This window comes from Eleutherodactylus coqui, chromosome 6, assembly GCF_035609145.1.
Source record: "Eleutherodactylus coqui strain aEleCoq1 chromosome 6, aEleCoq1.hap1, whole genome shotgun sequence".
NCBI classification, from domain to species: Eukaryota; Metazoa; Chordata; class Amphibia; order Anura; family Eleutherodactylidae; genus Eleutherodactylus; species Eleutherodactylus coqui.
The window spans coordinates 89,657,486-89,682,799 of NC_089842.1; the positions used below are offsets into that span (position 1 = coordinate 89,657,486).

A 25,314-nucleotide genomic window follows, 5' to 3' on the forward strand; every position below is an offset into this window, starting at 1 on the left:
TTACAGATTTACTAATAATCTTCAATAGGCATCACTGCGAGGAAGTCCAGAATCCCCCCACCCCCCAACTATAACTATATTATCTGCCGTATCTCCAGTGTCGAGAACCCCCAGAATCATTTCTATCTAGATGTGTGACTGTCAGCAGTCTGTCCCATAGTGCGGTGAATGGGAAGATTAGTGTCCCTTCTCCCATGAACCGGGGCCCCATCCTCCCCCACATCTGTGGAGCCGCTGGACTCTCCTAGTCCAATAAGCCTCTGCAGAAGAAGTGTCACAAGACAGGATAAGTCACCGCAACTAGGAGAAACCCATAGAGGTAAAGCATGAGCATGGCACCCGGGCATACATCATACCTGTGCTGGAGACTTCTTACCTGCTGCTAAGTATGGACTTTGCTTGTGCAGCCAGTAACATCTCAATGTCCAAGTGAACTCCTCTTCCTACAGCTATAAACCTTGGAGGGGAGGAGGGAGCTGCAGCTGGAGCAGCCCACTTGGATAGTCATGGGGATACTGCCCACCCCGTCATGACATATGGGCATCTCACCTGGCACTGCTCAATCAGTCATATGTCCTTGGCATAATAAAGCAATGACATAATCCATTCAATCCTGCTCCGTGTATTCATGCAAAATACCCACAAATAACAAATAGCAGCCAATCCCTACCATACATTCCTTGTTTTTCTCCTATCTTTTTAGAGTTATCTACACAGGTAAGTACCGCTAGTGGCCCCCACTGTAGTGACCACAGGGGTCAGCAGCACTGCCGGCTGCACAAGGGCGGATTTGCATTGTGGAAACCGAAGCGGGTGTCTGCCTCCAGATTCTGCAGCAAATACTGCCCTCATTGAAAAACGTTTTTCCTCTACATGAGCAGAAATCAATAGCGATTTTCCACTTACGGAGGATAAAAATCACAGCATGTTCTATTTTTGTGCGGATGGCTTCCATTGAAGTCAATGGAAGATGTCCGATTCGCGGCCCTTCCACAATGACATTACAGAAAGGTAATTCCGCATTCCGCATCAACACTAGACGATGACGCAGGAAGAGCAAGGGTTTCCAAAAATAATTAAATCTATACAGCGCATGTCCGACGGCTCGCTGTGCGGACCATCCGCAGTACAGAGAACATTAAAGAAAAACGAGTACACGCGGATGCCGGCTGGGCACAGGGTCGGATTCGGCATGTGGAGATACTGCAGGAGGTGAGCCGCGGGATCACAGCTCGCATCCCGCTGCGAGAATTCTCACATCGAGATCCGACCCGGCCGTCTGCTTGAGCCCTTATAGGATATTGTGTAGTAGCTAACCTTCTTTTCCCGTTTTTTAATTTTATTGGGATAAAAAGCTTAAAAAAAAAAAAAAAAAAAAGATGTGAATTTATAGTTAATTTTTAAAATTTGTATATTAACGCCTACAAAGTACAGAAATGAGTTCCTCCTTTTGTTTCAGATGTTTTGATATGTGATTTCTATAGTCTTGTATTACAAGTCACATATGGCGATAGTTTAGTTTGGCGTCGGGTCATTTTCTTTTTTATGTATTTTAATCTTATTCTGTAACTTTACTTATTTTTGTAACTATTTTTTTTTATGATCTATGACATAATATAAGACCTCTAAGGGTCATTCACATTTTCCACTGTAGCTGGGGCATCCATAAGAGCCCCAGTTACAGAAGAAAACATCCCCCTATAGTGTGACAGTAGTTACTGGCATAGCTGATCAGGGTCTGCTATGTTAGAGGGCACCCGATGATCACATGACCGCCAAGTCAAAAAGTGTAACTACAGTAACACTTCCATTTTGTAATCTTTAGTACATAGCACTATGTAGCTTGTAAAGGAGAAGACAGAAGCGGTTAAAAAGCACTTCTCCGTTCTTCTCCTGGGCCTGAGTTGTGTCGGACAGCTGAGGACCCAACCTGCTCCTGCTTGATTGCGAGAGCAGAAGCTCTGATCCTGCGCCGTACTTGTGCTATAGGCTGGGATTAAAGGCCAGGACCAAGCACCTAGGGGTTGCAAGTTTATGGGGTTAGATAACAGTGTGTGTGCACAGCAGACTTATCTCTGCAGGCTGCACAAGCACGCACTGTTCTCTATGGGAGTGTTCAATGGGTGACCGTGTAGGAATGGGCAGCCAGGTAGTATAAAACTACATCCATAACTCAGCTTATGGTGCTCACAGATGATGACAGGTGCCCTTAAGAAAGTACAGCTTGTCTCCGCAGCTCCCGCCAAGAGAGGAGTACAGTTTATTCATGTTGTACCTTTCCCAAAATCCCTGTACCTTTCCCAAAATATTAGTCAGTGAAATCAGCATGCCTGTCAGTACTGCCCTCATACAGCATAAAGTACGTGACAGGTTCCCTTTAAGAACAATAGGCCCCCTGTATCTGGCTTTGGTTTTTACTAGTTGGCTCGGCCTGGGACCACAGCATCACATGGCTGTAAATGACAGCTTCCCCCGCTGGTGGTACCCTCTGCTCCCAGTAGCCTCTGCACAGGGTGACAGCGCCGCGCCACCAGGAAAGCAGCCAGCACATTTCTGGACTTTTATCAAGAAAAGCAGGGCATTGTCCTTCCATCCCAAACAACAACAACATGCAACATAACGGGGGCACATACTTTCTAAGATGTCCTTTGTCATTTTTTAACTACACACAGTAGTGGTGGTCCCTTCTAAACACCTTACAGTAAACGCTCAGCTGTTGCTCCAAACTGCCCCGTTCACAAGTACACTCGGCCAAGAAGGAAAAAAGCAGCAGTCAAACACCTCCGACATCTACTTATTTGTGGGGGAAAAAAACGATTGGGCATATCGAAATCCAAGCCAGTTACCTGGGATGCAGCTGCAGGTCGTTGTGGATTTGTGCAGTGGAATCCACCTGCAGCTTTCCCTGGCGATAACAGGAGCCAGTTGACGGAATGGGACACCGTGTGGCACATGGTAGGGACAGGTCTGCTGAAGTGGGAGCTGCGTAATTGAAGGTGGAAGGGGGGCGGGGTGGAAGAATACACATTAGATGAATGTTGGCTCATCCGGACAACCATCTAATGCAGGGGTCTCCAAGCCTTTGTACCCTTTGAGTCACAGTCGGCTAGCTAGAGTAGTCGAAGACATCACAGCTAGAAGACTCTTAGAAGCGCTGGCTAGCCGCGAGTCATTCGGCACAAATCACTGAAGAGACGCTGACTCCATAAAAGAATCCTCTTTATTTATATCAAAAGGTAAAATGTCATAAGTAACCGTGTTTGACTGTGTCTACCTACATATCTGAGTCGGGGGACGCATTCAGCTCAATAATGGACGACAGACATATTCTATATGGAGAAAGTGTGAAATGTGGCACTCATACTATACAATCCAGATTGGAGGTATTCTGCGATAGGGCTAGGTCTTGAATCTTGACCATATGCACTGGCATTATTTCAGAGTCCTAGGCCGGTTTCACACGACTGAGAAAGTCACGCAAAATTATGCGTTGCGATGCGAGAGAAAAAAATTGCAGCATGTCCTATCTTTGGGTGTGCCCTCACATCACCCATTGTTCTAAATGAGGTCGGCAAAGGATCACACCATGTGCCAGGTGCAAGCGAGTGAGATGTGAGGTTTTCCACTGAACACAATGGGAAACACTGCGTGATCCTCCCCGCAAGCTGTCAGCCATGCCAGAGGATCGCTTTTAACAGGAAAACACCTTGCATCTGCTGGAATATCATATGTTGGCAGCCCGATATCGCACTCGCTGAGTGAAATTACCCTATGGAAAGCCTCACAGAAAGATGCCATGAGCCGCATGTGACGCACAAGCCTACTGCTCTAATGTGTATGCTGGTGACCCAACTCTCCCATGACAGCATACACTGAGGGGAAGAAGGATCGGGCATGTTGGAGTCCAACATGCCTGATCCTTGGTTCTCATGGGAGAAAAGTTGCTGCAGGAGAGTCTGGCAGCTTATCTCCCTGTCCCTACACATGCACGCTCAGTGAAGCCATGGATGCATCTGTGCGGAGGAATTGGAAGGAAATGCATTCAGCCAACTCCTATCTAAGGTATATTGTCACCTTTGGTACAACCCTATATAGCACATCCTATTGATCAGGGATGTGGAATCAGTAACCTCCACAACCCTGTAGGGAAAATACACTGGACTATTGCTTAATGCAAAGTCTATTGGAAGTTTAGGTATACTTTAACTTGCCTTAAAGGGGTTGTCCCGCGCCGAAACAGGTTTTTTTTTTTTTCAATAGCCCCCCCCCCCGTTCGGCGCGAGACAAACCCGATGCAGGGGTTAAAAAAGAAAACGGGATAGTGCTTACCTGAATCCCCGCGCTCCGGTGACTTCTTACTTACCTGGTGAAGATGGCCGCCGGGATCTTCTCCCTCGGTGGACCGCAGGTCTTCTGTGCGGTCCATTGCCGATTCCAGCCTCCTGATTGGCTGGAATCGGCACGTGACGGGGCGGAGCTACAAGGAGCCGCTCTCCGGCACGAGCGGCCCCATTCAGAAAAGAAGAAGACCGGACTGCGCAAGCGCGTCTAATCTGGCGATTAGACGCTGAAAATTAGACGGCACCATGGAGACGAGGACGCTAGCAACGGAACAGGTAAGTGAATAACTTCTGTATGGCTCATAATTAATGCACGATGTACATTACAAAGTGCATTAATATGGCCATACAGAAGTGTATAGACCCACTTGCTTTCGCGGGACAACCCCTTTAATATAAGGTGACCAGATTTTCCCAGGGTCAAAGAGGGAGAAAGGGGTGTGGTCATGGGCGGGGGGTTATTACAGTATATGATTTTACCTCCATTATTATAAAAAGGACAGGGCTGTTTAAAAAAAGACAGGGATCAAATTCCATAGCATTTCAACATCCAAAAAACAGTGAAAATCTGTACCATCGGTCCGGATTTTGACTGGAAATCAGTCGCATATCCGCAGGTGATTTCATGTGGCGCTCCCCCTCACCTCCTTCGAAGGCTTTCCTCTGTCAGCGTTCCCCGACTTCTGGTTTCCTGCAGCCTGTAGGGTCCTCACCTGACCAGCAGCATCACAACTGACCAGACTGCCGTTTAATGGATTCAGAAATGCTGCGTAATGTGGTGTGGAAATTTCTGCTGCAGACATTCAGCAGCATTTGAGCCACATGTAAACATAACCTAAGTCTAGGTTTGCTGCCACGTGCACAGTGGCCTCAGTAGTAATAGTGACCCCAAAAGTGGCCTCGGTTGTAATAGTGACGCCCACAGTGGCCCCAGTAGTAATAGTGACCCCCACAGTGGCCCCAGTAGTAAGTGACCCCAACAGCGGCCTCTGTTGTAATATTGACCCCCACAGTGGCCTCTGTTGTAATAGTGACCCCCACAGTGGTTTCTGTTGTAATAGTGACCCCCACAGTGGCCCCAGTAGTAATAATGTCCCCCACAGTGGCCCCAGTACGGTAGTGATAGTGTCCCCCACAGTGGCCCAAGTAGTAATACTATTACTCGTGGGGCTGATATAGGGGCCACTATTACTATCTCCTATATCAACCCCAGTAGTAATGGAACCCCCCTGAAACAGATATACTTACCTCCTGGTCTTCAGAGCACCGCAGTTCCTTCTGTCTGCGCTGCTGCGGGTGAAAGTGCGTTGCAAGAAGTAGAACCAAGGAGAGGTCAGAGGAGGAAGAACCTGGATGCACACACTGACGTCAGTGTGTGCATCCCGCAGCAGCACTGCTGAGTGATTACCAGCCAGGAAGCCACGGCTCCCCAACTGGTAATCATCTTCATGGTGACCCTGCATCCCAAAAGCGGGACGAACATCTCAAAAGCAGGACAAATGATTGTCTAGTTTGCGACCCTGGGGAAAGCGGGACACAGGATCCCAGAGCGAATTAGGTAGGAGAATTAGGTGCTGGCCTGGCTACATCTATACGGATTACTGCTTTTCTGATCCTAGGGTCTGGATCACCAACTGGGATCGTGCAGCATAGGCTGCTATAAGCCTGGATTTAAATTAACTGGTAGTGCTGCTTCTCCTAACTAACTCTCTGTTACAGGATCCCAGAGCGAGATTGTCCCGCCTAAGGACTAATGCCCACGGACGGATTTCTGCTGCGTTTCACGCGGCGGAAATCTGCGATGTGATACTGCAGCTATTAGGTTTTATTGAACCTAATAAACTCAGTGTTCACGCTGCCGAATTCCGCAGCGTGAAATAAACTGCGGCATGCTCTAATTGCCGGAGGAATATGCGCAGCCAGCTTCCATTGTAGTCAATGGAAGCCAGCTGTCACGCTATACTTTCACTGTAGGACAGTGGAAGTATCTAGTGATTACACGTCCCCGCCCACCAGGTGGGACGTGTGCACAGTGGATCCAGGGAGGTGAGTATGGGGTCTTTGGGGGGCGGCGTGACGGACTCCGCTGCAATATTCCGCTTGCGGAGTCTGTCACGACCATGGGTATGAGGCCTAAATCAGGAAATCTGGTCACCTTACTTAAAGGGGTTGTCCCAAGGCAAACATCAAAATTTTACATTAGCCCATTCCCCCTGTCACCTCCCCGGCATAAAATAGCAATTTAAAGCGGTTTTTAAACCGCTTGCTACTCACCGATGTGATGAAATGTGAAGTTATAAAAATCTCCCTAAGATGGCCGCCGGTCCTTTCCCAGGGATGCACTGCGGTTTTCACCCATGGTGCACCGCGAGTCTTCTCCCATGGTGCACCATGGGCTCTGTGCGGTCCATTGCAGATTCCAGCCTCCTGATTGGCTGGAATCGGCACACGTGACGGGGCGGAGCTACGATGACGACGCTGTGACCAGCTCTCAGGCACGAGCGGCCCCATTCACCAGGCAGAAGCACGGACTGCGCAAGCGCGTCTAAAAACGCCAGAAGACATCAGAATTAGACGGATCCATGGAGACGGGGACGCTAGCAACGGAGCAGGTAAGTGAATAACTTCTGTATGGCTCATATTTAATGCACGATGTACATTACAAAGTGCATTAATATGGCCATACAGAAGTGTATAACCCCACTTGCTGCCGCGAGACAACCCCTTTAATACTGTTCTCTGGCAGGTCTGAGATAAGTGCAGGCAAGTCCAGTGCTCTGGTCTGTAGAAGAGACTACTGAGCATGTGCACATCTCTACTGCTTCAACCAAAATAGAATGCTGACTCCAACTCTACAGCTACACGATTGATATGTCACTAGTGTATCCAGTGGAAAAGACCTTTAATTCCTAATTACTCCCAGATATTAGATACTAATGAAGCCAATGACTACAAACAGAAAAAAAACACTAATCTGCGCCAAGAGGAGAACCCAAACCCCTCAAATGAAACATAAAACCCAACTCAGATCCAGAAACTTGCAACTAAGGCAAGATAAGGATAACATCCCATGTGTTGCTTCAGACAAACACAATAACTAAACCTACACAGTATGTTCAGATAAGACATGCGGCATGTTGTGCTGATGTCATAGGGGATGTTCATGAAATGCTATCAGGTGAGCGGAGTGCACAGTGGCGTGAAGAAACCTTGGGTAATTCTACAGCAAGAAGACAGAAAGAGGTTGAAGTCTACATGGTGCAGGTCTAGATAGGCTGGCCATGAGAGTCAAATGACTCCGAATACCTCATAGATCAAGTCGTGCTATAAACAAAAAAATAAGAAAAAACAAAGAGAAAAGAGAGGAGAGAGAAGGGCAATGCATTTTTTAAAAATGGAGTCTAGGTGACTCTACGACTACTGAACCCAAAGACAAGATATTTTGAGCGTGCAGGAGACCTCAATGCTGAAGCTGTAGACCGTTTGGCCATCATGTCATGGTTTCCTTGAGTACTTCTACTAAAGTTACAGTTCCATAGTTAGATTTCATTGCCAGACTACAATATGGTGGTGAAGTAGTCATCCATTTTGCCTGTATCACAGCACAATAACGTTATTTGGAAGACGTTCTTTGCAAATGTCTAGCTAAGGGCCGGTGAACATTTTGCATACATCTCTGTATTGTAATCTTCTATGCCACAAATTCTCTGGCAGAACATTACAATTATTACTTGGAACCCAGGAGACCAAACAGAATTTCCCCAACTCCTGGAACAAGACATGTTTATGTTGATGTTCATATCATTCCCATTTCCAGCTGCTCCATGGGACATAGGCATTCAAAAACAAGCAGACCAAGGTGCCCTCTGTACACGGAGACCAAGCCAAAACTGGTGAAGACCATATGGGAAAAACATGTGCAGGCTTCGGGAACAACACAAACTCATGAGTCATTAGATGCCTCAACACCACGGGATCTCTTGGCAAGATGGCTGGGAATTACATAGAATAGGAGACTTTATCTCCACAAGAACATCACGCCATTCTCATGATGGAGCCAAAATAATAAAACACAGAAACAAGATAACTAATGAACCTTTAGAAGAACACCGATATTGTGATCATAACTAAAGATAAGTGAGCACCAAAATGCTCGGGTGCTCGTTATTCGAGCTGAGCTTTTTGTAATGCTCGAGAGCTCTGTTCGAGTAACAAACCCCATTGAAGTCAATGGGAGACTCGAGTATTTATCAATGGACCCGCCGGGCGTTGAGCATAACTCTCTCTCCTGAAATTTGATCGAGCATCAGAGCACAGCCTGCTGCTCGCTCGAGTAACGAGTAGTTTCAAGTATGCTAATACTCGGACGAGCATGCTCACTCATCTCTAATCATAACCAAACAATGAGACCAAAGCCACCTGCAGGTGGTAGACATTGACTTCCAGGTCTATCAATTCTTCAATGCGATCGGAAAATAATAAAATTAGACAGCATGGACTTTTCTCCATCAATCTCCACAGACGTAATTACCTATTAACAAATAAAGTTATGGATTTTGGAGGGTGGGGATGAAAAAGAAAAAAAAAAGTCGCTGCCAAAACTGGTCATGGCAGAAAGGAGCATTGTGGACTTTTTCCAACCAATGACCTATCTTCTGGATAGGGATGCATCGTTTGGAATCCATCAGTTGATCGCCCGGCCAGACATTGCCATCAGTGGTAAAGGCAGGAAGTGCTTCACAGTGATGGAAATCAATAGCAGTGCTGTGCTTCTGTTGCACTTCCTGCTCATCTCATAATGAGGAACAGGTAGTGTAATAGAAGCACGGTGCTCCCAGTGATATCAATGGGAATGAAGCCAGCGCTCCCACTTCCTTCCCTGCCCACTGATGACGATCAGCTGATGGACAGAGAGCCCGAGTGGGAGATCCCCATCCATTACCTACCGATGAGCTATTCAGAGCATATGGCATCAGTTCAAAAATGGCTAGAATACCATTTTCAGCTAACCAAAGGGTTGTTGACAACCGCTGTGTATCAAGAGGGTTCAGTACCTAAGGCCACTCTACACACTCTGAGCAACATTCTATGTTATTATGGCAAATCCCAGGAAAGGTTTAAAGAAACACTAAACATAGAAAATGCCCCAAACAGTAAAGAATAGCCTAGTATTTACTCACTTCCTTCTCTTTGATGCTATTTCATGTCATGCTACACTTAAAACTGAGAAATATATGTACATAAAAAACAAATCTCCAGATATCAGCCATGTCTACCCTCCTACTCCCTATCCTGTGCCTGGCTGTAATACAACTAGCTGCAGCAGGAGCCTCCCCCCTCTGCAGTAGAATACAAAGATAGTTAAGCCCTACCCTCTCAATTAAGCCCACCTTTCAGTCAGTGATTTCAAAGCATGTTAAATCACTTTTTCGCACACATTCGTTGATGTAATTTGCATATACCGTGAGTGGAGAAAAAAAAATACAGTCTGCAGTATTTTGGAGCAGATTCCAAAATCCATTGAAGTCAACGAAGGCTGTCCGACTCGCAGCCCATATGCAATGAACATAGCGTATGACCTGCGGGTACCCGCGTGATTGCTGATTCACAGCTCTGGAAGTACAACTGCACTGTACATGACGGACGGCGAGCTACCTCGGTCATTCGTAATACAAAAAAAATTCTGGTACACGGGGTCGCAGGATGGACTTACAGCCAGAATCACCAAATATGAAGGACTTAAAACTGAATAATTCCAATTGGGAAACAACTACTTTCCATTTCCAGCTGTCATGGGGACAAAGGCATTTAATACAAACATTAAGCACCAGTGTCTATATAGGTGCGATTCCATATACTAGTGCTCCCCTACTTCTAACAGCATGTCACATAAAGCTGCCGCCTATATATACACACATATACACACACACACAGTATATTACACATTAAGGCCGCCTGCAGACGAGCGGGTCGGATCCGGCGGCGAGAATTCTCGCCGCGGGACCCGACCCGAGCGCCTGCAGGGACGAGCGCGTACTCACCCGCGCCCGGCGGCCCCGGCTCTTTCATGTGCCGGCTGCCGGGCATCTGCAGGCGGCCGTATATATTACACATACATATTACACATATATTTATATAACACGCATTTCAAAGCATTTCCAGTTTCTTTTGCTGGCTTTTTGATTTTGCTACATTTCAAACATGTATTTTTTCATGTCTCATACCCCAAGCATGCAGAGTTTTGAAAATTATACCTCAAACCCACAAAATAGCAATATTGCCATATATTGTAGACTTTTACAATAACTTCGGCTAGACTGTAAAGTAAGGGCTTGTTCACGTCGGCGTTTGAAGTTCTGTTTGGAACGTCCATTGTTGAATTCTGTTAACAAAACAGGCCAAAATAACGCAGCTTGAATCTATTTCATCCTGAAGAAAGCCAGAAACCACACAGATCCCATCATACTCAATGGAATCCATTTGGTTTGGTCACTATAATGGAGCAGGAAAAAGAAACCGAAAACGCCAAAGTGAACTGCATAAACAAAACTGCATCAAAAGGGTACATGTGAAAGCATCCTCAGACAAACAGGCGGTCCGGCGAGGCTATGCTTGCATTGTGTAAACCTCCTCGTCACACAGAGGCACCTGAAAATCTTGATACGTTCAGACGTTTTCCCCCCTGTAATGGTTGTAAAGAAGTAAACCTCTAAATTATAGAAAAAACATACGTAAAAAACACAACCGGGGCTCTGAAGCTGTTCTAGGGAAGTTTAGACTTTGTGGAGTAAGAAGGGCGATCCGGAAATCCAGTACATGAAGGGACACTGACAACACGCACCACAGACTACTTACAGTGTAGGTGAAGATCTGCAGGCATACTCCTCTGCACACCTGGCTGCTGCATGCTACCAGTCAGTCAGAGTCAGCCAATGACCAGAGGGTCAGCGGTGGTGTGATGGGCCGGGCTGCTGGTCACTCCACAGCAGGGGGATGGGACATGTCTCCACAGCCCCCCTTATGGCTTTGTGCTTCCTTGTAGTCCAGGGACAATGACAGTTATCATTTCTGTAATGCTGCAGCTCTGATCAATGCAAGAACAGATGTGCAGAAGGCAACAGATGTGAACTGATCAAGCATGAAAGTCCAGCAGCGCCGTACATGAATGGCTGAACAATGTAACAATAATTGTTACTAGACATTCTGATTATGCAGCACTCGCTTTCACAACAGAATAGCAACATTATATCGAAATTCATACAAGCAGAAAGCTGAAAAGACTGAACTGATCTCTCATTCCAAGTGATGGGAACATATTAGAATCCATCCTCTGATCTGTCATGTCTGATAACCCAGAACAACCTGATTAGTACCAGCTGAATAGAAATCTACTGTAGGTCTCACAGTACTATTCTACCCATATAGATGTTCCCAAGGTGGTGGGGTATTGCACCCCAACTGCTGCCGGAAACAAGGGGTGACCAGCTCAGATATTTCCAAAACTTGACGTTTATCTGGTTTTAACCACAAAGCAAAATCCTATGTATGGGTTAATACGGCAAGAAAGATCAGTAATAGGATAAAAGGCTGAAAATTCCTCCACTCCCTGTTCGATGAGGACCACCAGAGCTGCTACATACACTGCACCCACAATTCCTATAACTGCCCCTGCCCATTATTTACCATCCTGAATCTCAATGCCCGACATGATGCTCTCTCAGCGTCTTCAGCTGTTTCCTCAGAAAAGCTTTCATCAATATTGTATGGAGGGCTGGAACTGAAGACTACAGATCGGGTGACTGCGGCCCGTTATCCTAAACCTCCTGCACGGCTTCTGACCGATACCGTGACCGTGATGCCTACATCCGAGAGCCTCCCTCATGCCAGCTGATGCCAATCTACTAGATGTAAAGTAACGACTGCGATTAGCTGCTAGTAAGGGCCCACACACAAAGATGGCAGAAAAATAACCAGCGGATGTTGGAAAGTATAGCGTATTACAGCAAAACCCTCTTCAGCAACCTGTCCTACATAGCTCTTCTGTGGGATCAGAGCAGACGGGCTTGTCTTCACTTCCCACGTGCATCAATGAGCCTCGGTCGCCATGATCCCTCTTGACGGCTTACCAGTTGTCCTTCTTTGGACCACTTCTGGTAGGTACCAACCACTGAACACCAGGAACAACTCACAAAACCTGCTATTTGGAAGATGTTCCAACCCCTCCAGTTGTCCGGCTGTCATAGGCGCCCATTCACACCAGCAGATAATCTGCACTGATCGATGATACAGCATGTCGAGCGGCACTCTACACTCATTAATCATTATGAATATGTAATCAATCATTAAGGCCTCATGTCCACGGGAAAAATGTGGCCCACGCGGATATGTAACGCGGATTTCACCAGCGGATGCAGTGTGGATGAACTTAAATTCCTTTTTTTTTTCATGCGGGAGATCAATTAAGCTATGAGCTCCTGCACACGTGATCCGCACTTAAATGGAGCATGTTGCGTTTTTTTTCACGCGCATGAAATTTTTAAATCACTTTAAAATACTGGCCGCGGCTATTTATATAACCGCGGGTAGTCAATGCATTCCTATGGGAAATTTTACATGCGGATCACGCGTGCGGGTGATCTGCTGCGGATTTGAAAATATATTTTCCCTGTGGACATGAAGCCTCAGGGTGGTTTTACATCCGTGGCATGGTGTTCGCTTTCCTGTTCCATTCAGAGAACAAGAAAGGGGAATCTCCACAACCAAACGGCTCAGTTTCCGGACGGACCCTACTGGCTATAATTAAGGAATGTCTGTTTTCCACCCAACTTTTGGACAGAAGGAAAAGCGCTGCATTCAGCGCTTTTTCTTCTAGCATTTTGAGCCGGATCTGTGACAGAACCTGAGCTTTTCATCAGCCCCTATAAATAGGCCTTAATTAGGCCTTTATAAAAAGTCGCTCAGAGCCTTACACTTGCCACGTTTTGCTGCTTCCAACACATCAACTTCAAGAACGGACTGTTCGCTTGAAGTCACTGAAAGTCCCAGAAAAATCAATTACAAATTCAAGACTAATGAACACAGTTTAATGAAATTTGGTCATAATATACCTTACTCGATGATAATCAGGAAGCCCCTTATAACGTGTGCTGGAAGAGGTTTTCTGGGCAAAACCTACTAATTACCCTGCCTAAGGGCTCTCTCACACGAACGATTTTCTCCTGTGTGCCACAAGCATATCTCCTGCGTGGCAGCATACACAAGTATGCTATACGTTGCGTACTTGCTGCTTGCATGTGCGAATACGTGCCAAGATAGTGCAAGCTGCAATATTTTTTATGTGCGAATTTCCCGTTTTGTGTGTGAGAGTCACAGGTGAAAGTAATGTAAGGTTTGTTCCTGTGTATTACGCAGTAAAGAAATGTCTTGCGAGAAAGCCCTAAGGATAAGTCATCAATAGTTAATCACCGGGTGCCCGTAGCGCGGGATCCTTGGTGAAGCGCCCAGCTCACTTCCAGCACATGTTATAAGGGGTCCCTGATCCTCATTGAGTAAGGTATGTTTTGACGAAATTTCATTAAAATATGCCCATTTCAATTATGCCAATTCTTCCGAACCTCCGGCGAGTGGGACACCCTGTATATCCTTGACCCTTCAGGGGTGCCACTATAGCCAGATAATCTAGGTCATTCCATTCACTTGTCAGTGGTTTAATGTTCTGGTTCATCAGTGTAGCTTCATGTTACATATATGTATATTACAGCAAGTTAATCCAATATGGTCTGCAGTTCTCAGAGCTCTTTAACTTTGGCAAACATATGGGCCTTCAGTCATCCTCTAACTTGCTGGGTTCTTGGCACTGAATCAATTCTGTGGGTTCAGGGAGTGTCCAGATCACACCCTTCACTACTGTGGGATCCTGGAACGGGGTTATGTCACAGGCGGTGAAGGCAACATTGTGATGAAACTAAGACAACCAGTCACTGTCATTAGTGAACCGGATGGCACGTTGGTGTCTGACAAGATTTCCATTCTCTTCTATTATATTAGACGTCTAGGACAGTGGTCCCCAACCTTTTTGGCACCAGGGACCGGCTTCAAGCAAGACCATTTTTACAAGGCCCGGCAGGGTTGGGCGGGACATGGGCGGGGCTTTGGTTATAGGGGGCGGGGTTATGAAGGGGGTTGGAGTTTAGTGCATTCTTATTTAGTTATGACATTAGAATGTCCTGGCAGTACACACATAGGGCAGCATATAATTTATCCCCCCCCCCCCCCAGTAATAGACAGCCCCCATCCCTCAGTAATAGACAGCCCCCACCTCTCAGTAATTAGCAGCCCCCCCCCTGTAATAAGCAGGTCCCCCCCCCAGTAATAAGCAGGTCCCCTCCCAGTAATAAGCAGGCCCCCCCCCCAGTAATAAGCAGGTCCCCCCCCCAGTAATAGGCAGCGCCCCACCCCCAGTAATAGGCAGCGCCCCCCCCCCCCAAGTAATAGGCAGCCCCCCCCCCCCAAGTACTAGGCGGCAGCCCCCCTCCCCAGTAATAGGCAGCCTCCCCAGTAATAGGCAGCCCCTTCCCCTGTAATAAGTAGCCCCCCCCCCCAGTAATAACCAGCCCCCCCAGTAATAAGCAGCCCCTTCCCCTGTAATAAGTAGCCCTCCCCCCCAGTAATAAGCACACCCCCTCCCCCCTCCCCAGTAAGCAACCCCCCAGTAATAAGCAGGTCCCCCCTGTAATAAGCAGGTCCCCCAGTAGTAAGTAGCCCCCCCCCCCAGTAATAGGCAGCCCCTTCCCCTGTAATAAGTAGCCCCCCCCAGTAATAAGCAGCCCCTTCCCCTGTAATAAGTAGCCCTCCCCCCAGTAATAAGCACACCCCCTCCCCCCTCCCCAGTAAGCAACCCCCCAGTAATAAGCAGGTCCCCCCTGTAATAAGCAGGTCCCCCAGTAGTAAGTAGCCCCCCCCCAGTAATAGGCAGCCCCTTCCCCTGTAATAAGTAGCCCCCACCCCCCAGTAATAACCAGCCCCCCAGTAATAGGCAGCCCCCTTCCCCTGTAATAAGTAGCCCCCAGTAATAGGCAGCCCCTTCCCCTGTAATAAGTAGCCCCCAGTAATAGGCAGCCCCTTCCCCTGTAATAAGTAGCCCCCAGTAATAACCAGCCCTCCCAGTAATTGGCAGCCCCTTCCCCTGTAATAAGTAGCCCCTCCCCCCGTAATAGGCAGCCCCCCAACCCATATACTTACCTCCTCCCTGCTGTCGCTCTCTGTCTGCTTGCCCTGACGTCACCTCGGAACGCTTCCTCCCCGAGTCCTCTCCTGCGGAACTAATGAGCAGGGGACTCGGGGAAGAGTATCCTGGCTGCACAGACGTCAGTGTGCGCCGGCATCAGCGCGATTACCAGCGGGGAGCTGCGGCGCCCTCGCTGGTAATCGCTTCGGTGGTCAGCGGCGTCGGCACGCCGCGGGCCACATAGCACAAGGCAGCGGGCCTTGTGTTTAGAGTAAAAGTTCCCGGCGGTGCCGCGGACCGGCGCTAAACACCCAACGGCCCGGCCCCGGTCCGCGGCCCGGCGGTTGGGGACCCCTGGTCTAGGATATATAGCGAAGCCAACTACATTACTCTATACTCCAAATAGAACGGAGACAAATGGAATCCTTGCCAAACGGACTCCAAAGTGCCATGCAGTACATTAATAACAGTAGGTAGTTCCATTTGTTTCCATGTGGTGGTGTTTTTGGCACCCATGGCAGAACCCGCTTATAGAATCCTACAACAAAGCGAAAACCGCTTCTTCAGGGCTCTTTCCCACGAGTGCATATACAGCGACTTTGTTTTTACGTTTTCACGCCTGCTCCATATAAGCACCTGAATGGGCTTTTTTCCGTGATCACGGACAGCATTTTCTTGTCCATTTACATGACCGCAAGCATAATTTTTAGCGAAAAGATACGCCGCACCCCTGAAAACCCTCGCTCTACCAAAATCCTTCAGAAGCCTCCCCAGTGCCTATATAGAGGCACCTGTAAGTTTTGCTCTGCGTTGGAAATAGCAAAAATGCCTCCCCCTCCCTTCTCTTTCCCTGCTCCCATAGGAGTCTATGGGACCCGCTCGCGTATATTGCCCAAAACATAGTTCCAGAACTATGTTTTGGCTGAGCGTATATGCGCCGGCTGTGAATATGATCTATTTATGTATGTTCTATCTTATTGTGTTCCTCAGAATGAATCGCCCATTGATTTCAATAGGACCTTTAAAGGGTGCGATGAGCATGCGAGGTTTCTCATTGAAATCAATGGGAAAACTTCCAATCTTCTATCACAAGAGGATTGGAACGTCACAGATTCAAGGCGTCCACGGGTAAACTGCACATTCACAAGCGTGATATTGGGCTGAGTTTCACGCCCAGATATCACGCTCGCTCATGTGTATGTAGCCTGATATGATTTTTCTGTTTTTACTATTGACAAAACATACGATTTTACAGCTCGTGAAAATCATACTCGCAGGCAGAAATTGCATTTTTAAGCGTGCGATATTGGTCTGGGTTTCTTGGCCACATATTGCACTTGCCCGTGTGAATACAGTCTGAAAGTGGCATTTTTCACTATTGTATATGTGGCTATTATAATGTTAGTATGTCACAAAAAGCATGTAAAAAACTGATGATCGCACCTTTAGACTGGGTTCACACAGGACTGAAATCCTGTGAAAATCTCACAGAATGACCGCACGAAAATACTGCAACATTTCCGCAGAAGAAACGCAGCTTCAAAACCAGCGGCCTTTCACCGCGGCTTTTAGAGCGGCTTCGCCACCTGCATTCTGCTGCGGCTATCTGTCCCCATAGAGAGGAGGAGAGAGGCCGCCGCGGAAACGGGGAAATAATTGACATGTCGTGGATTTGAATTCCACGCTGCATGTCAATTTCAGCGTGGCTTGGCCACAGTGTGTGGATGAGATTTTTGCAAATCTCGTCCACTTTGCTGGCTAATCCTGGGATTAACCCTTTCCAATCCACTGTCTGACGTCTAAAGACATTCTGTTTGAAGGCTGTACAGCTCCGATGTCAGAAGAAGTCCAGCAGGGTATTCTTACTGTAGATTACTGGCCGCTCTGTTGTCGGGGGGGGGGGGGGGGCCTCTCCAGCATGTCACATACCGCAGTACTGACTCTAACCAGCAGATGGCGCCATTGTATAATGGCAGAAAGAGAAGATCCCTTAGGAAACACTGAATCCAAAATTGGATTGCAAAGGGTTAATATCACAGACGAAATATCCATGCAGAAAGTCGGCACGGACATTTCGCGGCAATTACGCCCTGTGTGAACCCAGCCTTATTCTGCACTAATATAAAGAATTCCGATTATACCCTTACACACTTCATATCTGTACAGATAGCGGCTCATACAGCTCTATGTATACTACTCTAGTTATATGAAAGATGGCTGGACTAGTACTGGTACCTCTTGTGTCACCCCCACGCTCCTGTGAGCAGGATTCTCACCCCGATTCTTCAAATGGTTTATTGGTCTAGTACTGTATGTCATTTCTACTTTTGTCTGTTCATGTTCTCTCCGCTTTGTAAAATGCTGCGGAATATGTAATACTAACGATTATGTCAGACATCTGGGTCTATTGGTAATCAGTATATATATATCCTCTACCACTAGACAGCATGGTAAAACCCCTTATGAGATGTTGCCATCTAACTGCAGGAACATGCGTCAAACCTGGAGGACAACTATTTAATGAGGAGACGTGATGAGACATGACAGGCACATAGCTGCTACATTACAGATGTGCTCCATGTCACAATCACGTTTTCTCGCTCTCACATGAGCAGCACTGATAAGACCTGGATCCAGAGCTGCAGCTCGCTGAGGTCCCGGTGATTGCTGTGACATATTATGACACAGGAAATCAGGTGATGCTCCAGCGTCACCGCTTGTTCTCCTGGCATTGGTGTTCCTGTCCTGGGCATCATAATGCCAGCAATTCAAGAACGTGATGCTGCAGCAGTCATGTGATTACCCATTACATCATATGTCACATCAATCACTGGGACTGCAGTCAGGGAGGTATTTTAATGCAGGCAGGGCTATTGATAAGGGGTCGTCCAGTAACCAGACAACTCATTAGGTAGACCCCTTTACACTTGGCTTCCTACACACAACAAAGCTAGTCAGTACAGCACCTCACAGCCCAACATTACAACCCGGCGGACTGTATTGTGCATCAATGCCGCACCGTATTTTACCCTACAGGCAATGTTGTGGGAAAAACAACTTTGCAAGTTCTATGGTTAAGTTTCCATACAAGCCCCATGTGTAACACGGTCGTGATTATGAACCCTAATGGTATGTGTGCGGCCAATTTTGACGCATAATCTGTGTCAAAACGTCCACCAAAATCTAACATTTCACACCAAAATAATGTGACATGTTAGTTCTTAATGCGGATCCATAACGGAAATTCTACATGTGGATTATGCCCATTGACAAGGGATGAACCTGTGTGACGATCCGCAGCAAAATCCAAGGTACAAATATGCAAATAACTGGGGATTTCTAATACGTTTTAGAGGCAAAATCCACAAGGAAAAATCAGCGTTTGATTGCGTCATGTGAATATACCCTTAAGGCCCATTTAGACACGATTATCGCTCAAAAGATGTCTTTTGAGCGACTTTTCGAGCGATAATCGTTGGGTCATTTACAGCACAAGATTATCGCTCAAACATTGAGGGATCACCTTGCGCTCCGGAGGATGCAGAGAACAAGCAGGGGGAAGCTTGTTCTCTGCATCCAACTCTTTCCTGCTGGAAGCGCCCAGCTGTCATACAGCTGAGCGCTCCCAGCAGAGGATGTAGAAGACAAGCGGGGTGTCCCCGTTTGCCTTTTGCATCCAGCTGTTTCCCGCTCTGAGCGCCCAGCTGTCATACAACCGAGCGCTCCCAGCGGAGGATACAGAAGACAAGCAGGGTGTCCCCGCTTGCCTTCTGCATCCAGCTGTTCCCTGCTCTGAGGGCCCCGCTGTTATAAAGCTGAGCGCTCTGAGCGGGGTGGCCCCGCTTGTCTTTTGCATTCAGCTGTTTTCTGCATACAGCGCCCGGCTGTTATAAAGCCGAGCGCTCCATGCGGGTTGTAGAGAACGCAGCGTTCTTCATACCCAGCCCGTTATCGGGGAGCGGGATACAGTTTAAACAATAGTATCAGCTGTATCCCGCTGTGAATCCCTGATGAGACTCATTGTCTTTCAGCATGCTGAGAGACAACGATGAGCAACGGGGTAATGAAAACTATATGATGTCAGTGCAGTTACACACAACGATTATCACTCAAAAATGGCTTTGAGCGATTTTTGAGCGATAATCGTTGTGTCTAAATGGGCCTTTAGGCTAGGTTCACACAGGGCGGATTTGCTGCAGAATTTCGCTGCGACAAATCCGCCTGCGGACGATAATCCCATGATTAGCCAGCCATGTGGATGAGATTTGTCAAAAATCTCGTCCACACGGGGCGGACAATCAGTCACGGCAAAACCAGCATTAGCCGGCGCTGCAGCACGGATTCCCGGAAAGCAGCAAGTCAATTCTGTTTTTTTTCTATGTGGCTTTGCTCCCCTCTATGGGAGAGCCAGCGGCAATGGGAAAGCATGCGGCGAGGCCACTCCAAAACTTGCGGCTAAGTGCTGCGGGTTTTGAAGCTGCACTTATCCTGCAGAAATTTCGCGTTTTTTTTGCTTCGGCAAAACAGCAAGATTTCTGCGGTGAAACATCCCGTGGGAACCCAGCATAAAAGGGGTTGTATATCAACAAGCACCCGTTGAGCATTTTTGGTGGACACAATTGCACTTTAGCTTAATATTATCAGGGGTCAAGAAAAAACATGGCAGCTTTCTTCCAGACATAGCGCCCCACCGGTCCATATGCTGTGGATTGCATTGTAGGGAATAGGGCTGAGCTGCATTACCACACTCAACGTATGGACGATTGGGGCGCTGATTGGGAAGAAAGTATCCATGTTTTTTGCGCATTGTGAAACGCTCGAATATGAACTCTATTCTTTTGAATGGACTTATTCACAGCATGTTGTATCTTTTGGCTTTGCCTCAGAAAGCCTCGCCCTTTGTTTTCAATGGGACCTTTAAAGACATCGCATGGCACTCGCATACCGTACGCTGTGCATGCAAGTGAGATGCGATGTTTCCCATTGAAATCAATAGAAACCCTTGCGATCCTCTGACACGTGTGAAACAAGCGCCTGAGGATCGCAATTTTACAGAAGAGATGCCAGGCTTTTTTGAATGAAAACCGCTTTGCATCCGCGTGAAAAAAATCTCATGTTGGCAAGCGCGATATCAGGCCTTGTATTTTGGCCTGATATTGCGCTTGCCCATGTGAATCCGGCCTTGGGCTGCTTTCACACCGGCGTTAGGACTCAGTTCAGGGTTTTCATGTCTTTGCTCCATTTTTGCAGGAGAGAAACTGAAATAAAACGATCTTTTTTTCCCCATTTCCAGTTTCAAAAAAATGGAAAGCAAACAGAAAGGCTGCAGTTTTCTTTTGTTCTGTTAGATTTCCGTCTTTTGGATGGGAAGATAGCACAGAGTCTGCACCATTATTCTCCATCCAAAACAAACGGAAACCTGCGGTGTGGAAAAGAAAAAAAATAATTTAAAAAAAATAAAAAAAAATCGCTCATGTCTATGAATGGAGTTCATATTCCCATGAGTTTTGTGCCGCTTGTAACGCACCAAACTCAGGGGAGCGTCTTCAGCTGTGAGATTCCCAGAGCCGTTCTGCTGTGCCTACGGTCAGATCCCTCATCTAGCCTAATGATCAATGCCCTTTAATAAGACCTAATAATAGTTGTCCCGGGTCAGCCATGGCTACAGTATCCCTCTAACAAACCTTTATCCCCCATATCCTGCAGATCAGCCAAAGTCCAAGGACAAACATTTCCTGAAAGGATATCTTGGCTGTTGTGAAACGGTGACATTCAGCCTTGAGGCGGCACATGACCCCACAACGGATGGAAAGTAGTAGTATATAATCAGTGACTTACGTCTCAGCGCTGTGTACATGATGGCGAAATCTCCAGCTCTCAGCTCGGCATACTAACAGACAATCTATTGTGTAATCTGCTTCCTAGATCTCATCTGAACAAGTCTGAGCCAATGAGAGGAAACATCTGACGGCTGTCACACATCTTCCCATAAATGTCAGCGTACGCAGGAGTTCTGGGAGGACGGAGGCTTTCCTACCGCGATCACATATTGGGGTACGGCGGCGATCTTATCAGTCGTGCGTCAAATTCACGTCTATTCTAAAATATCCTCTGCAATATTGTTGCTTATGTGCCCATTTGTCTACGTGTAGACTTGGCCGCGTAAGTCCAGCTAAGATATGAACAAACATGAGTGTGGCAGCGCCCGCCTGGGGAACACAAAGTGAGAAGTGGTGCCAGATCGCTGCGTCTGCTGTCTAGGACCAGAGACAGTGCAAATCTATGGAGACTATGGCGCGATATGCAGCACATATACCCGGAGCGTGCGTCCTCCTCCCAATAGGGGCACAATGAGATCAGCCAAATCATTTTCAAGATCTGCTTGTTTTACAGTCACTAGTCATAATTGCTGCACTAATTATCATTCTATCGATGCTGAAATAGCGCACCAGTAGCGGCGGCGTCACCCAGCCAGTAATTCCAGGGCATTTGTTTTTTCAGTGTCTGGAAAATATTAGATGCGCCATGAATATTTTGAGTCTGATGGAATCTGACCGATGACAAAAACAGGGGTCCTGAAGGTCTGAAAATGAATGGAGTAGCGGTCATGCATGCGTACTACTGCTATATATCAGTGGGACTGCCGGAGATAGTAGAGCACCTGTATTCCGCTATCTCCAGCAGGCCTACGGACATGAATGGAGCTGTAGTGCACGTGTATGACCACTGCTCCATTCATCCGAGGAGCTTCAAGATCAATGGGGTTCCCAGAGGATGAATCAGGCCGATTTCACATCTGCATGGGAAGCTCGTTAGAGGCTCCGTCATAGACCTGGCTCAAAATACAGGAAGAAAAAGACAGGCACCTGAGCGGAAACTGAACCAAACCCATTATAGTCCGTTCGGCACAGTTCGGTTCCGTCCAGAGACAGAGCCGTTCGCCGCAGAGATTCCCCTTTGCTGCTCCCCGAAAGGAGAAGAACCCCGAGCGCAGCCTTATATCACCATCCAATCATGCCGGCACCTGGGATAGAAGAATGTGTGCTACTACTATAATGAGGCACCGTTGCTATGGGGGGCAGTGTAGATATTATTAGGGGGCACAGAAGCTGCCAGTGTTATGGGGGTCTTGTGACTGTCACAGGACATTGCGAGAGGACTATTATGGGGGCACTGTCAATATTAAGGCTTCTTCACACGGGAGTATTTGCGTGCGCAACATTTGCATGTGCGATACACAGAGAATAGGACCCACTGATTCCAATCTGTTTGTCCTCATCTCTTTTTTTCTTCATGAAAACAAAATCGCAGCACGCTCTACTTTTGTTCACATTTGCGAATAAAAGGTCTCCATAGAAGTCTATGGGGGGGTGGAAAAAATGCACACGCAATATAAAATGGGATGCGCAACTCTGTGGAAAAATTCTGTGCGATAGCGCTGCGTTTTCTCGTGACGATATCTTGACTTTGTAGCACTCTTTTGCTGGGATTTTTTTTTTTGATGGGGGTGCAGCCTTAAATCATGACCTGGTTGTGTCCCGTGTGCAAAAAAAAACACGTCCTGAGAACGCAAAAAGTGCAGTAAAATGCACCGATACGTACGCAAAAAAGCCTCGCTCACAGCGCAAGTATATTACACAGAGGCGTGCGCAAAAACGGAAATTCCGCCAGCATTCTAAAGCCAATCAGCAAAGTGGACGAGACCTGCAGACAAGCTGCGCGGAAACTAACAGGCGGCGAGGAATTTAAATCCGCAGCATGACAATTGCATCGCCGTTTCCACTGCCGACTCCCGTGTCCCTATGGGGAGAGATTCCCACAGCAGACTACAGGCGGACAAGCTACTTTAAACCTGCGGCGAAGCAGAAATCTTGCGAATTTCCGTGCAGTCCTGCTGCATACATTCCGCAAGATTTCCACTGAATTTCTGTCCCGTGTAACCGCGACCTAATAGGTGTCACACCAGCGACAGCACTCGCGTTTTCCCCACAATCACAGGACTGAACGTGCGGGCACAGGTGCAGCCCTGCAATAAATGTTATTGCGTGAGCGTTAACGGCGCTTGTATAATAGCCCCCGCACACCCGTTTAATGAGGATTCCGTGTCAGGACTCCCATCCAATCCGCCCGCACTCCTCACGAAGGGGGTCTTTATAAACCCGCGCACTGGAAAGAAACGCACAGAACTTTTTGGGTGTGCAACGAAAAATAAACTAAAGCTAATCCTTTCGTGCGTCCGCAGCGCATCAAACCGCACGGTCACCGCAGAAATACCAGTGTCTACTTATCTAACTTTATGGGGGCTGCTGAGTAGTGGGAGCCCTGCGGTACTTGCAGAATACAACTGTGGGGCACTGGCATATATGAGAAGGGGCTTATATGTGAGGTACTTTATATATGAAGCCCTTGTGAGGAGGCTATAATATGTCCGCACAGTACATGGCACATTATAGGAGCGGCGGCTCCCACATTCCAACTTACTTGCATATCTATTTCTTTCCGCTACTTCCTCCCCCTCCCCGGCCGGCGCCATCTTGCTATGACGTCATCAATCGACTGACAACACGAACCCGCCCCATTCTGTCAGCTCGCTGGTGGTCACATGACCTGAAGTGTCAGCGGGCGTCAAGCTGTGCTAGGTGTTACGATTACCTCCCGTGTCCGGCGGGGGTGACAAGAGGCCGCCGCTGCCGTGCAGGGCCCGGGAGAGCCGCGCCACAGAGAATGTTGTATCAACCAATCAGAGTTCAGCTTTCAGTTATCCAGAGCAGGTCTGGAAATGGAAACTGAAACCTGATTGGTTGCTATGGGCAACAAGCTCGTTGTTTCTGAGGGGTTTATGGCGGGAAATAAAAATGGGCAAAGACGACTTATTGAATATGTGTGAGGGGCAAAACTGCAACACTTGTGTGAAAAACATCATGGTTCTACTGCAAATATCAAAATTGCAGCAAAAAAAAAAAAAAAAACACACATAAAAAGATATTTCGTTTTTTCCAACATTTCAACATAACCTTTTTATCCTCGCTGTAAAGCTGGATTCACACATGGCGGATTTGCCGCGGAAATTCCGTCCACAATTTTGCTGCGGCAAGTCCGCCTGCGGCCGCTAATCCCAGGTTTAGCCAGCCTTGTGGACGAGATTTGTCAAAAATCTCGTGCACACGGAATGGCCAATCCATCACGGCAGAGAGTCGGGAAAAGAAGCCGGCGCTGCGGCACGGATTCCCCGGCTGCAGCATGTTGGGTTTTTTTTATGTTGCGGCTGCGCTCTCCTCTATGGAGCACCAGCTGCAACGGGAAGGCATGCGGCCAAGCCACTCCTAAACCCGCGGCTAATTGCCGCAGGTTTTGAAGCAGCGCTTTAATGGCAGAAATCTTGCCGTGTTTTTTTGCTGCGACCAAACCACAAGATTTCCGTCAGAATCCTGCCCTGTGGGAGCCCAGTCTAAGGGATAATTCATACAATCGTGATTTTGGCGCATATTACTCATGCGAAGTACAGAAGCATGACATGCAGTGAATGGAATCCATGAAAGTACATGGGCTTTAATTGGCCGTTCACCCCAACGTGTAAGCACGCAGTGTGCGCCGTATTCTTTTCTATGGGCAGCGTCTGCAATGCTGTCCGTACGCAATACGTTCTGTATGGGAGACGATACCTGTAAAAAAGCGGCGGATAAAAAAAAAAATCACACTGCGCGTGACCGCCTGCGTTAGATACGTGGACATGCGCAGTACACCCAC

The 25,314-nt window shown here is 47.5% G+C and overlaps 1 protein-coding gene across 4 annotated transcripts in view; it reads right to left on the bottom strand.

Annotated features, from left to right (window-relative positions):
- LIPE (lipase E, hormone sensitive type) overlaps positions 1-24,171 on the bottom strand; it is a 46,263-nt gene extending 22,092 nt beyond the window's left edge. The window contains exon 1 of one of the 4 annotated variants that reach the window (XM_066607160.1): positions 24,049-24,171. In XM_066607160.1, the coding sequence (XP_066463257.1) occupies positions 24,049-24,100 (52 nt within the window). In that variant the 5' untranslated portion in view covers positions 24,101-24,171. Of the gene's footprint in view, positions 1-376; positions 404-11,195; positions 11,209-21,405; positions 21,557-24,048 lie in introns of those variants that run through there. The other 3 variants (XM_066607161.1, XM_066607163.1, XM_066607162.1) reach the window with 3 other exon arrangements.
- Between the last annotated feature and the right edge of the window lie 1,143 nt (positions 24,172-25,314).